Raw genomic sequence first — 13,555 nt, forward strand, 5'->3', positions numbered from 1 at the left:
AGATCTGTCACCTTTGATACAATCTTCACATCCAGTTGGATATATCAAGCGTTAAAGAAACAGGAAATATTGCAAAGGGGAGAAATACTCGCTATTTAGATTGATATTTCAAGGTTCCAATTTGAAAACCAACACGTTCGGAACAAGTCCAGATTTGTTTTGCTACTGCCTCAGTGAGTGTATTCACTGCAGACGTTCGTGTGTTGTTACATTATCAAGAGAGCCAAGGAAATTGTGAAGAAAAATGCAAACTTTAGACGTTAGTAAGAAGGAGTCTGGTAAAATTTGGCACCGGAAGCCAACACCTTCTGGTGATGATGGGTAAGAAACGTTTTATAATCAATTTTTTTGCATTGAATTTGCAATGTTTGCTTGTTTAAAAAAAGTTGTTTGTGTGGCAGGTCGTGTCCCTGGAAAGTGTGTTTTCGTTCCGAAATGACCAGTAAAATATATTATAGTTCCAATTCCTTATCTGAGCATCGTATAGATTCTATTTTGAGCAATGTGATTTTATTTGTAGGAATCATTGAATGATAAGAAACGGTGCAATACTAAATGACCAAATCAAAACACTCCAGTAACTACAATTTATATCATGTACCATGAAACAGTCATGACAGTGCTACATGCAATATGTCCGACTATTGTACATAAAATATGATTGCATAATTAATAACACAAGGGTCTGCAATCTTTTGGTAGACTAGTAACATATTATATAGCATGTATAAGGAGTCATGTGTATTTTAAATTATCAAAATGTCATGTTGACTTTTTTATTTGGTCACAGGTTGATGGTTGAAGTAAGTCATGATGTGTCTACTCCATTCTCACTACAAAGTCGACATATTAGATTTTTACACACAGCCTTTGATAGTACTGGAGATAGGTTTGTTACTGGTGATCACCAAGGCAATGTTTATGTCTTTGATCTTCTGAGAAACAGGTAAATTTCATTGTTATTTTATAATTTTATAAGAATTGTTAATCCATATCAAAACTATACAACTATTGGTATTATTTTGGTGGTGTGTGTATATATTTATATATATATATATGTGTGTGTGTGTGTGTGTGTGTGTGTGTGTGTGTGTGTGTGTGTGTGTGTGTGTAATAGTTAGTGTTGAGAGAAGTATTTGAAAAGGAATCAAATGTTAGTAGGTTATGATATGATTTTGATTTTGTTTCCAAGTGTTGACAAAATGTTTGAACAATAAGTTGGGGAGATATGTTTACCTTTACTCTACCCACTGAGCATTGAATAATTGAAAATGGAACTTTGTGTAGTAAAGTTAAGATTCACTGATTTGGATCAATTTGATATATGATTAAGAATTTTATTTTCGTAAAAGTGCACTGTTGTACAACACTGTCAGAAAAGTCTTCAAAAACTTTTCATGTTTTATTGAGTTTAAAAAACTTATATTTGAAATATATACAAAAAGTGTTCTTTATCCATTGATATACAATAATATATATGTACAATAATAAAGATTGATATCACTTCTGTCACACTAGGTTTCAATTGGTACAGAAGACAGGTACAGCTTGTACAGCCCTTGCATTCACGCTGAGAAGAAAAACTGAATATTTAGTTGCTCTCTCAGAAAACTCCCTCAAGTGTTATGATACAGGTATTCGGTATTAAATTTTTCTAATGTTAAGTGTTGTGATACAGGTATTTGGTATTAAATTTTTCTAATGTTAAGTGTTGTGATACAGGTATTTGGTATTAAATTTTTCTAATGTTAAGTGTTATGATACAGGTATTTGGTATTAAATTTGTCTAATGTTAAGTGTTATGATACAGGTATTTGGTATTAAATTTGTCTAATGTTAAGTGTTGTGGCCATGAAATATTAACAAGTTGCATAATGACATCTCATTAACACGCTGATGAAAATATGAAACAACCTGAATTAAATGGTATAAATTAATTCCACATCTTTGATTACATGAAATACTTTTTAAGAAGTTGTTTCAGACTACATGTAGGCAGTAATAGCAGAGAGGGAAAGTGGCATGATAGAGGCATATGTATTTAGCATAATCAAAATTCTGATCATTTCTTGGCAAATGCAAAAACTGGTAAATGGTATGGTACCTGTAACTAAAACTAGCAGACTTTCATTTTCACAATATGTAAATCAGATAAGGTCAGGAGGTCACTTTTGCTGTTGTTTGATTGGTGTATATTTTCTGTTTGTTTCAGATACTAGAGAGTTAGTGAGTTGGATGAAAGGACATTCAACTCCCATTCATTCCATCTCACTCCATGCATCAGGTCGATATGCCCTGACAACATCTAATGACACAGCACAACTATGGGATCTGGATACATTTGAAAGAAAAAGAAAGTTAAATGTTAGAGAGTCAGTCGGAATATTGAAGGTAATATGTCTATGTAATTTGTGCTCACACTACCCATTTGCCACTGTCGCAAATTTTAAAGAAAAAGTCAAAACCAAAGTTGTTCACCACAGTGGCGAATCAAAATTGTCACCAACCGAGAGTCAATGGCCATTCAAATGACTTTTCCCGTACACGTATAATATAATTTGACTGGCAGCCGCCATGTTTCTTTTGATGCACAGAAATCGCAGTTGTCATAATGTACAAAGTTTTATACATTGTAACTATAGGTATGTTAGCAAGATTTGACATAAAGTTGTATGGAGTATCAAGGCATCACTGACCATTGTAAGTTAGAAACAGTTACACTGTGTTGAAAAGCCAACCTACGTGTACTTTACATTGTAAGAGTGTTTCCTTATATTCATATATATGTAGTAATCAGATATCCACTACCATGTGATGTTGATGCATCACAATTTATAGACCAAAGTTTACCAGGTAAATGACTTTGTATCAGTATGATTCTTAGCATGATTAAGAATAGCAATGCAAAGTGAAGCCATGATACAAAGTACAGGTAAAGTGTATATCAACTATTTCATCTAATTTATATTCATAGCTTTGAAAACTATCAAGATTTTGATCAGTTGATTTGATGAGAATACCAAGTAAATACATGTACGTCTGTAACTTTGAACCACACTATGGAAAGTCCGAGTTAAAATTAATTTGTTGATTTTTCCAACTCAGTCATATTTCTTTGTTATTTGTCCTAGGTCTTTTTCCTACCACTGAGTAATACTATCATCACCTGTTTTAAGGATGATTCTATCTTTGCCTGGGAATCGGATACATTACAATGTAAATATCAACTCACAATACCAGCTGGTAAGAAACCTGGATACAAGGCTTTTGCAACACCAAAGTAAGTAGTATTTATGCCAACCGTTTTTATAAAACATAAGCATTTACAATTTTGTCAATATCAGATATACAAACCATAAAAGTTGTGTGAGCTTCATCATCTCTGATTCCTCAAGTGAAGTGAATTCAAGGAAGACCTTCTACCTCCAACTAAAATGTGTGTTTTGGCTGAAATTGCTGTAAAGAGAGGCTATGTGGCTTTAATATAAGGAGGGACTTGGAGGGGTCAGGAGGCAAAAGAGGGACTGGGAGGAGTTTAAGAGAAGAAGTAGGATCTCGTAATGGCAAGGGATCATTGGGAGATTTTCTTTTTACCAGAAATATTTTATTAACTTATTGTGATGTGACACTCTCCTAGGGATGGCAGGTTACTAGTGGCTGGTGGAAAATCTAGATTTCTACACATATGGACATTGGATACAAGACGATTATTACGTATTATAGAGTTACCAACCAAAGTCAAAGTGGTGAAGCAAGTAGAGTTCTTGTCTGAAAGTTTTGATGGTGGTTCCAGTCAGGTGAGACATATTTTTGACAGATGAATATTCTCAACTTGAATTTGGTGCCAGTATATTTAATTTGTCATATTTTCTCAATTTGCAGTACTATATAGAGTAGCAGAGCTAGGTACTAGGCTTGTAGGAAATATGAAATTCACAATCTGTATCAGACTCAGGCAAATAGTCATAACTTTACTTTAGTAGTACCGGTAAGATGAAATTATCCAAGTATGAAACCCTCCTTGTTGGGTCCAACTGATTTTGAATGTATCATAACAATTTTTTTTTAAAGTGTAAAATAAAATATTCCACTGTGCTGCTTATTTTATACAGCTAGGACACACATGTACATTTCTTGTTTATGTATCTAATATTATTATAATTGAATGAATATGAGAATCTTTAGAAGTCTGATCTCAGATAAAAAATACATCTATGTCAGTAGAAACCATATACAATGTACCAAAATCCTCAGACACTTCAAAAATATTTGTACATTACTGAATTTGGTTGAACCATTCTATATTCATGACTTCCATTTCTTTATTTTATTGTTATTTTATTACTACAGGTGGTAGGTGTTCTCAGTCAGGATGGAATCATGAGATTTGTTAACATTCACACCTGTAAGTTGTTATTTGATATTGGTACACTTGATGACAGAATCCATAGTGTATCAGTCAGCTGTCATGGACGATTTATAGTCTCTGTCACAGAGAATGGTAGATTGAATATCTACAGTGTACAGGCACTCACAGCTGAACTCAACAAGGTATGTGAAATCAATATCAGATTCTGACAAGTTACACTTTAATCTCTTACGACAATGATACAGATCGTAGTTTTGTTTATGTGTAGGTATACTGTTGTACCTCAGGTGTTCTTGGCTACTATGTCTGGTAGAATAGTTGTGTGTTTCAAGTAAAGCTTTAAATGTTATGGATCCACACATACATGCAATAACTAGTCTGTAAGATATGACATGTTGAACAGACTGATGTGCTGCCCTATCAACCATCACTCTGTGAAAAGATGGCCAATGTGGGTGGAATGACACAATGTATCGTATACTATAGTCTAACATAGATTGACTACCACACAGGGAGGAGGGGGTGCCAGGGTGAGGAGGCCTACCATTGGTGTCCTATGTCAGGATGATTTCAGAAGGTATTCACATTTTCACAATGGACATAAAACTATTCTGATTCTAACATACAGTTTTCTGTACCCTTGTAATAAGAACACTTTCTCAATATGTTTGCAATTTAATTGACTGACTGATAACCATACAAAATGTATGTACTATAGTCAAATATGTGGTGCCTTGGAAGCTAGATATTCAGTGAACACAGTGATTAAAATGATTAGATTGCTATGATTTATTTTCAGCTATAATCAATCAATCTAAGCTAAGGATATTACAAACAATATTTGTAAATGCCAAATATATTAATGAAGTAATTGTCTTCCTCTTTATCTAGCCCCCACCACCATTGGTGAAAGCTGTGTCATATGGTAGAAATAAGTCTATGGATTCGTCTGGTTCCAGAACTTTGAGATCAGTAACTCCTAGACAGACTGTTACCGTGGATACCAAAGATAAAAAGAAGACACGAATACTTGGTTCAGGAATTACAGCAAGTCAGACTTCTGATGTAGATGAGGTAAGTTTTTAAATGATGACTGTGTCATATATATTACAACATTGGTATGGCTGATGTGTTATGTACAACTTTTCATATTGTATTTTGTATTTTGTCTTAAAAATGAGTATGGTGTACATAATGTCAATAAGTACTATGGTCATGATTTTCACAAGATTGTTTTTGTTTTCATGGAAAAATTAATATTCATTCATTATGAAGAGAACCACTTCACTTGTAATGGATATTGCATGCAATGAGGGGAATGCCATGGTGCTTCAAGAGGAATATTTCATAGGGCTTCAAAGTAAAACAGACAACTGTTTTTCATACATTTAAACAGGGGAATATTCAACTTCAAATATTTGTGGTGTGAAATGCTGAAAACTTACAATTTTTCTTTACAGACGTCAGATTTACCTGAAGGTCTAGATATGAACAGACTACTGTCAATTCTGAAAGGTTATGGAGAATATCCAGCTAAGTACAGGTAGGAATTTGAGAATTTACAAAATGGTAACATTTAGATGTTTGAAACTAGTATAACCCAGGGTGTTGTGTCATCAAGAAGTCAAGGTACATGCAGAATAATATTACAATTACTTACAGATCTCAAAACTTTTGAAATTACATAGAACCATAATCATAGACAGTTGAGAAAGAAATGTCTCTCCCCCCAACGTCTATTGTCTATGGTCATACTGAAGTCACCTCATTCACTCTAGTCAGTTTTTACCTTCTAAAATGTTAAAATCAGTGATATTGATGATGAATTTTCTTTGCATAGGATGTTTATTTGGCGATCCCTTCTGCGGCTTCCAGAGAACCATGCAGCATACAGCAGTTTGGTTGATAAAGGTACTCACATAGCCTGGGCCAGTCTACATGAACATTATCCTATCAAAAGCAGGAAACTACTCAGAGTTTTACAGAGGTGAGTAAACAAAAACAATATGTCCCCCATTCAGTGATGGCCTGATTTGAGACATGTGACTTTCTACCCCATGTATAACTTGTTTAGCTGATTGGATGATTTGAGACATGTGACTTTCTACCCCATGTATAACTTATTCAGCTGATTGGATGATTTCAGACATGTGACTTTCTATTGCATTTGTAAATTTTATGTAGCATATTGGTTGATTTGAGAGACATGTGTTGCAACATTTAACCCAGCTGTTTCATCTTGAAAGCAATATAAGTGTTATAATTTTTTTGTTGTTTTTGTGTTCTTACAACATTTTTCTTTGTCTTTGTCTCTAGAACTGTGTCATCCTTAGCTCACTGGTCAGCCATCTTTGGTGAGACCGATTACCTACCTTTACTGGTCTTCCCATTTGTCAAACTCTTTCAAAACAACCAGTTGATCTGTTTTGAAGTTGTTGCCACAATTTTTGGTAAGTTTCAATAAGTTTATTCTTTGTGACTTGCTCATCCTAAGTTACAGTATCACATCAAAGATTTATTTTCAGTATACTAGTAATGTATTCACTTCATTTTAATGAAATATAACTGAATTATTGAGAGCTCAATTTGGAACTCACACTGGCTTGGCTCAAAAAAAAATTTATACTTTATTTCTCCCCAAACAGTAAGGCGAGAGGCTTCAGAATGTAAGATATCAACATGGTGTAATCATTTCTAAATAAATTACAGTTGTTTTCAATTCATCATGAAAAGAACTCTGTATTCCAAAATGATGTGTGTACCCAGTGAATGTTTCCTTTGCTGAACTCTGTAGTATATCTAAGAACCATTGCATGATTTAAAGTGAATCGTTTAATTTGATAGAAAACTGGTGTCAGCATTGGTTTGAGTTCTTTCCCAATCCACCCATCAATGTACTCTCCATGGTGGAAAATGTACTGGCACACCACGACAAAGAACTATTACAGCATTTTGTGAGACATAACATCACAACACAGGTCAGTGTCAAGTCTATTATAGCATTTGTTTGTCTTTATGTAAGGTTTTATAACCTCAGAGATACATACATTGTAACTGAACATCTAGCTAACACTTTTGGTGGACAATCCTGGGTAAATGATATAGAGAACTCGGGTGCCCTAAAAATAATTATTTTGTCAGAAACATCACAACTGTTTTGAACACATTCTACTGCATAGAGATATGTGGGCATATTTTCCAAACCACATAAACTTTCCTAAACATATTTTCTTGATTTTTCATTTCATGTACAGGTATATGCATGGCCATTGATGGAAACCTTGTTCTCTGAAGTACTAACCAAAGATGAATGGTTAAAACTATGGGACAATGTCTTCTCCAACCACCCTTCTTTCCTTCTAATTGCTGTTGTTGCTTATGTCAGCTGTTCAAGGCAACCACTTCTACAGTGCATTGACAAAGAAGATTTTGAGGTGAGATATCATAGTGAGATTGTCAAAATTACAGTGTGTGCTAATATAATCAAAATAATGACAGTAAAACATGTGCAAGTGTTTGACATTAAAAAAAATGACAAGTTGAACCTCCAGTGATGAGTCGTGTGATCAACCCAGAACATCAGACTGGTGAACAAGTTTCAGTTTTCACATTCACTAAATATAAACTGTGTGTAGTTGCCTCAAAAGTTTTAAAGTGGCCATGTGGATAAGACTTTGGTATTTATCTTGGATTTTTATTTGATAAAACAGCTTCACCATGTTTTTATACTTGAAAAAATAATGTGAAATAACATATACCAAGTCCATGTTCATCACTCAATACATTGCAAAAAGATGCAGAAAGTGTAAAAAGTTTATTATTGTACGTACAATAACAAACAATTTACACATTGTTTAATGTTTTAATATGGCCACTTTAATGTCAGTATACTGGAGTGAAACCAATGTTTGAGATTTTGGAAGTTTTATTCACATGGAGCTTTACATTTGTAAAGTAAATCACTATACTGATATGACAAATGCCAATTTACATTCTGTTGGCATAATATACTAGTAATGGATTCCTTTCATAATCCCTGGAAATGTCAAAGGTCATAAAGTCACATCTTTGATTTGATTGGTCCTTACCTCTGGAACAGTTTTTACATATACATATCCTACAGCACTTTGGCAGCATTTTTTAATTAACAGTACACCATTATTTCCAACTTTTAATGTTTTCTCCATCTTGTATTTGCAGTATTTCTTTCATCATCGGAACTCTGTGGAGATTGGTACAATATTGAAAGAAGCCTATCACCTACAGGAGTCAACACCAGATGACATTCACCCTGTCAGAATGTTAGATGACTTCAAACCACTCACCAAGGGACAGTACCCAATATTCAATAAATATCCTAAGTTTATTGTGGATTATCAGGTAAATAGTCACAAACTGTCATTAGAAAATGGAGAAGCTTTTGTTTTGATTGAGTATTGTTGAATACTGCTATGATAAGACATTGATTAAGAAAGTTTAAGATCTTTAAAGTCCTTATCGAGTAACCATGTGTCCATGCAAACACAAAACTAATGGTTTACACTAAAATATTTTAATATCTACCACTTTGTTTCATAGACTAAGTAAATCTTTATAGAAGCATGGGATAGTGGTGATTTTAAAACATGGATTATATTGTTAGATTGTTCATAGATGTCTAATTTTCATATGTGGATGTTCTTCTCTTTTATAAGGCCCAGGAAAGAGAAAGAATTCGTCGAGATGAGATGGAGTATCTTAGACAGAGAGAAGCAGCAACAGAATTACAGAAGGAGACGGAGAGACGACATGAAGAGGAGGAAGCTTGGTACAGACAACAAGAACTGATCAGAGATGCTGAGGAGGAGAGAAGAAATTTATTGATGGAGGAAGAACAGAAAATAGTAGATCAAAGAATTAGGTATGATAGGGAATATTATATTAACATTATACTGGGAAATTGATAAATATGATATCTTGCAATCTCTATCAGCTTTTCAAATAGATATTGTGTGTGTGTGTGGGGGGGGGGGGGTGAAGTGATAACAGTAGTCAAGAAGTGGGGGGGGGGTGTAAAGTGGAAGGGATAATAAACAGATTTTGTAGAATATACAACTAATACCCATATTATGGAATCTTTCATTTTGTTTGATTTCTCAGACATAACCAGTTTGCCCTCTCAGAAAAGACAACAATTTTCATTGTGGATGAAAGGATACTAAATGTGTAAAGCAAGGTTTTCTTGTGAGTCATCCTATAGAGGGAATTGGGTAACACCACATTTTGGTGAATCACAATAACTTGCTTTTATGTCAATAGCAGCACATCAAATTGACAGAACAGACACACTCCAGGCATAACTCACATTTGTTGGAAAATTCAAGTATGTAGAGATGAACTCACAGTTGCACATTGGTTCTACTGTTCATAAGGTTTTCTATGTTTATATTTTCATGAGCTAGAATTTTACTTTGCTTCATTGCATACAATCTTATCAACTTATTATACTGGCAGTGTTTACTGTAAAAAAAAATGATTATGTTGCTGTTATTGTAGATTGAATGCAATGAAGAGAGAACTACGCATCAAAGAAATGCAGTTACTCGATGCAGCCAGAAGGAAATTTGTCCACCATGAACAACAAGAAAGAGAGACTGAACTGAAGAGATTAGATGAAGAGTTAGCTAGAAAAGTGATGTTACGAGAACAGGAGACACAGGCTGCTAAAGAAGATGTGGAAATCAGAAATATGGAACTACATCTCCAGAAAAAAATGTTACAACAGGAATTGGGAAGGGTGAAGTCAGAATCAGATTACCATAGACGGGTAGATTATGATGCTAAGAGAAAACAACAAGAGGTAGAAGAACGGATTCAACTAAGATCCATTGAAAATGAAAGAGAGAGGGAACATGAACTCAGAAAGGTAGATAATATCTATCATTTATGTACCATATTTGTCTACATGTTAGCCAATGCTAAGGCAGTCACACAGTACAAGTGGTCACTTGTGTAGACACATTGAAATCTACATGTATGACAACACAGTACATGCCGCTGTGAAGAGCGCCCTCAACCTTAACCAAAACTAATCTGCCATGAAAGTGAATATATCTCTTCAATTCAAATTTGTACTTATATATAACCCATGAGAATTTTTACTCCCAGTAGTCAGGGGAAAATGAAAGTTTTACGTTTTACTGTAAATATCAGTAATTTCATCAGCATTTACAAATGAAACTTTTTATGATAATGTATTCATATATAATGGCTTGTCTTCCACAAAGTGCAGACCACTCATGTCATGTCTGTTTATGGTAATTTTCTACATTTATCATATTTATTTATCACAGGGTGTTCAGAGAACCTTGGCACATGCTGACCAAATGAAAGAAGATGCTACAATGAGGAAAACAACAGAACTTAGAAAAAGGAGAGATGATGTTGAAAATGAACTCAGATCAGTTGAGGTAATGAAAAATCACAGGCAAAACATTGATTTGTTGAATTTACAATGATGCTCTTTAAAAGTTATGTTCTCAAACTAGTCCTTGGTATGAAAAGATTACATATGTACCTGTTATATATATTCTTTTTAATGTACAATGATCTTTGTAATTCATGAAATATGGCAATGGAGCAAACCAAAAGACCTTTTCTGAATATATCCTGAATATAGCTGTCATTTAAAGTTCACTTTGTGTTTCCACAGCTGGCAAGACTGAATGATCAAAACCGAGAACTAGAGGAAGATATTCAAGATTTGATGCAAAATTTGGAGGAAGGCAAGGTAATTTGAACTGCTTAAATTTCAAACAATTATTAGAACATCAACTGGATATATTGATTTTTATAATATGAGTAATTTCAGACAATTTAGGAACTTGTGCATAATTTGTGATGATCATCTTGTATTATGGTAGTACTTGCACATGACTGTCAGCTGATTGTATTCTGTTACACCTGATGCATGTCCTTTCATGTGAACTTATCTAATTTGTGCTAGATATCATGTATTCTTGTGTACGTTACAAAATCATGTGTTCTTGAGTGTATTACAAATATCTCTCCTACTTTGACACAGGTAGATGAAGCTGTCAATGAGCAGGAACAATACAATAAGTTCAAGGCATTGTCTGAAGCATCAGAGAGAAGACGTATGGCATTGCTTCAAGAGGAAGCAACTCTAGCTAGAGAACATGCTGAGGATTTGAGAGTTTCAGTGGATGCATCATTTGGTAAGTTACTAGACTATCAAATTCGCAGTCACCCCTTGAAATGGGACTTGCCTTGCTTCATAAAACAAAGGGTTATACCGAATTATAGCACATTGCAATTCTGTCCTCTGACTGCTATTGGACAAGTTACATAAAATAACCTAGTATAGATTTCAAAGTCCACTGTATTTGGAATGATTCTGTTCATTATTTCTTTTTTTAATGTAACCCCAGACGAAGAGCCACATCAATTTATAAACTTATGGATGCTAAGAAGAAGAAAACATGTTTGTTATGCTTTCAGCACATTTGAAGTAAATTTATGTAATGGTATACAACAAAAAAACACAGTTTAAAGAAAGATGTTACTGTTTTCCTCACAATCGACATAAAAGTACACCTTTGTGTTAGTGTGACTGCTACAAGTTGCATCAATTTCTTATCTTTGTATTTGTAGTCAAGCATTACTTATTACTAATTACTAACTTTCATTACAGAGAGACTACGAGATATACGAAAACAACACACAGAGTATGGAGTAACAACCCCAGTGCTAACTGAGACAAGTAGACAAAATGGAACATCAGGAGACAACACATGTCTGAATGAAAGAAGTGAATTACCTGACAATGATATACAAAGTAAGTTTTTCTGATCTGACTACTTTGATTTTAAATATTTTATCAAACTATTGTCAGTGTATTTTGTTTTACACACTGCATTTTGCAAAACTTACAAAGGACATGTCGTTGTGACTATACTTTTTTATACAGCGCATTGAACCAGAATATCTACTCTTTGACATTTTCCATTAAAACATAAACACCCAAAAGGTACCATTAGTGAGGATAAGAAATATATCAACATTGTCTTAAAACTAACTGAAAATTACAGTTTTGCTAAATTATATTTTAGTAGAATATAATCAATTGCAATGAACTCCTGATGATCGAATGGTTTTAGTGGCTAGTTTGGAATCTGAAGGTTGAAGGTTGGAGCCTCCCCACCTCCGTTTCTTTCTGAATGGATGAAGTCCTTGGGCAAGATTTGAACCATGATTGTACCTTAGTCAACCCAGCTGTATAATTGGGGACCTTGTAGGACAGAGATTGCAATGTGAATGTTTTAATTCTATGTGCTTATAAATGCTGTGGTGGTTTGTATGCTCCCCAGGGAGTTGAGGAAGTATAAAGGGCTGTTGTGCTGCTATAGATCCATACCAGGGGTAATAATTGTAAAGCATTTTGAGCACAGAGTGGGAAAACGATATATAAAAACTTACATTATTATTATTATTATGAATCAATTTCCATTGCATTTAGTAACATAATACTTTCACTATTTTCAGTTTCATTAGACCGAGGTAGGAGAACATTTGATCGAAGAGAGCAAGAACTGCTGCAAGAAGTCAGAGATTTGAGAAGACGACTTGCTTCAGAAAATAGAAAATCACAACCGCCATTGAACTTTAACCCCGATGATTCCACCTAGATACTTAATATTCCAATACTAGTATATACATTGTATTTAACACCTAGATACTTAATATTCCAATACTAGTATATATTTAACACTGCCTGCAATTGGTCATGGCTATGTCACAATCAAATATTCTATCTTTAAACTCTCTATGTATCATCTTTGTCTCTCTCTGTCCCCTTATATATATATATATTCTAAAATCTTGGGCTATTAATTTACGGTTTATGATTATTCATTTTATAAGTGATATGTATAAATGTGATTGTGATTCTGCCCCTTGCTGTATAAATGTGATTGTGATTCTGCCCCTTACTGTATAAATGCTGTCTATGAGAATAGATTGATAAGTTATTCCTATGCATGGTTGGGATATGTTTGTGTGAACTTGCATGTCATAGCTTGACTCAAAAATAAAAGCGTAGCAGATTTTTAGTAGAGTTTTATCTTGGCTCAAAACACTAGTTATGTTGTCAATTGAATTGTTATGTCTACTTGGACTTTTCCAATA

The 13,555-nt window shown here is 34.0% G+C and overlaps 1 protein-coding gene across 1 annotated transcript; it reads left to right on the plus strand.

Moving 5' to 3' along the window:
- The first annotated feature begins 244 nt into the window (after window positions 1-244).
- Window positions 245-13,056, plus strand: LOC144437372 (TBC1 domain family member 31-like). Its single transcript, XM_078126297.1, has 21 exons — window positions 245-321; window positions 791-946; window positions 1,519-1,634; window positions 2,213-2,391; window positions 3,132-3,280; window positions 3,638-3,797; window positions 4,351-4,551; window positions 5,261-5,443; window positions 5,830-5,912; window positions 6,210-6,356; window positions 6,686-6,819; window positions 7,214-7,347; window positions 7,624-7,803; window positions 8,570-8,749; window positions 9,064-9,269; window positions 9,905-10,274; window positions 10,702-10,818; window positions 11,061-11,138; window positions 11,433-11,586; window positions 12,063-12,206; window positions 12,914-13,056. The coding sequence occupies exons 1-21, from the start codon at window positions 245-247 to the stop codon at window positions 13,054-13,056; spliced, it is 3,291 nt and encodes a 1,096-aa protein (XP_077982423.1).
- Window positions 13,057-13,555: the final 499 nt, after the last annotated feature.

The sequence above is a fragment of the Glandiceps talaboti genome, chromosome 7 (genome assembly GCF_964340395.1).
Source record: "Glandiceps talaboti chromosome 7, keGlaTala1.1, whole genome shotgun sequence".
NCBI lineage: Eukaryota > Metazoa > Hemichordata > Enteropneusta > Spengelidae > Glandiceps > Glandiceps talaboti.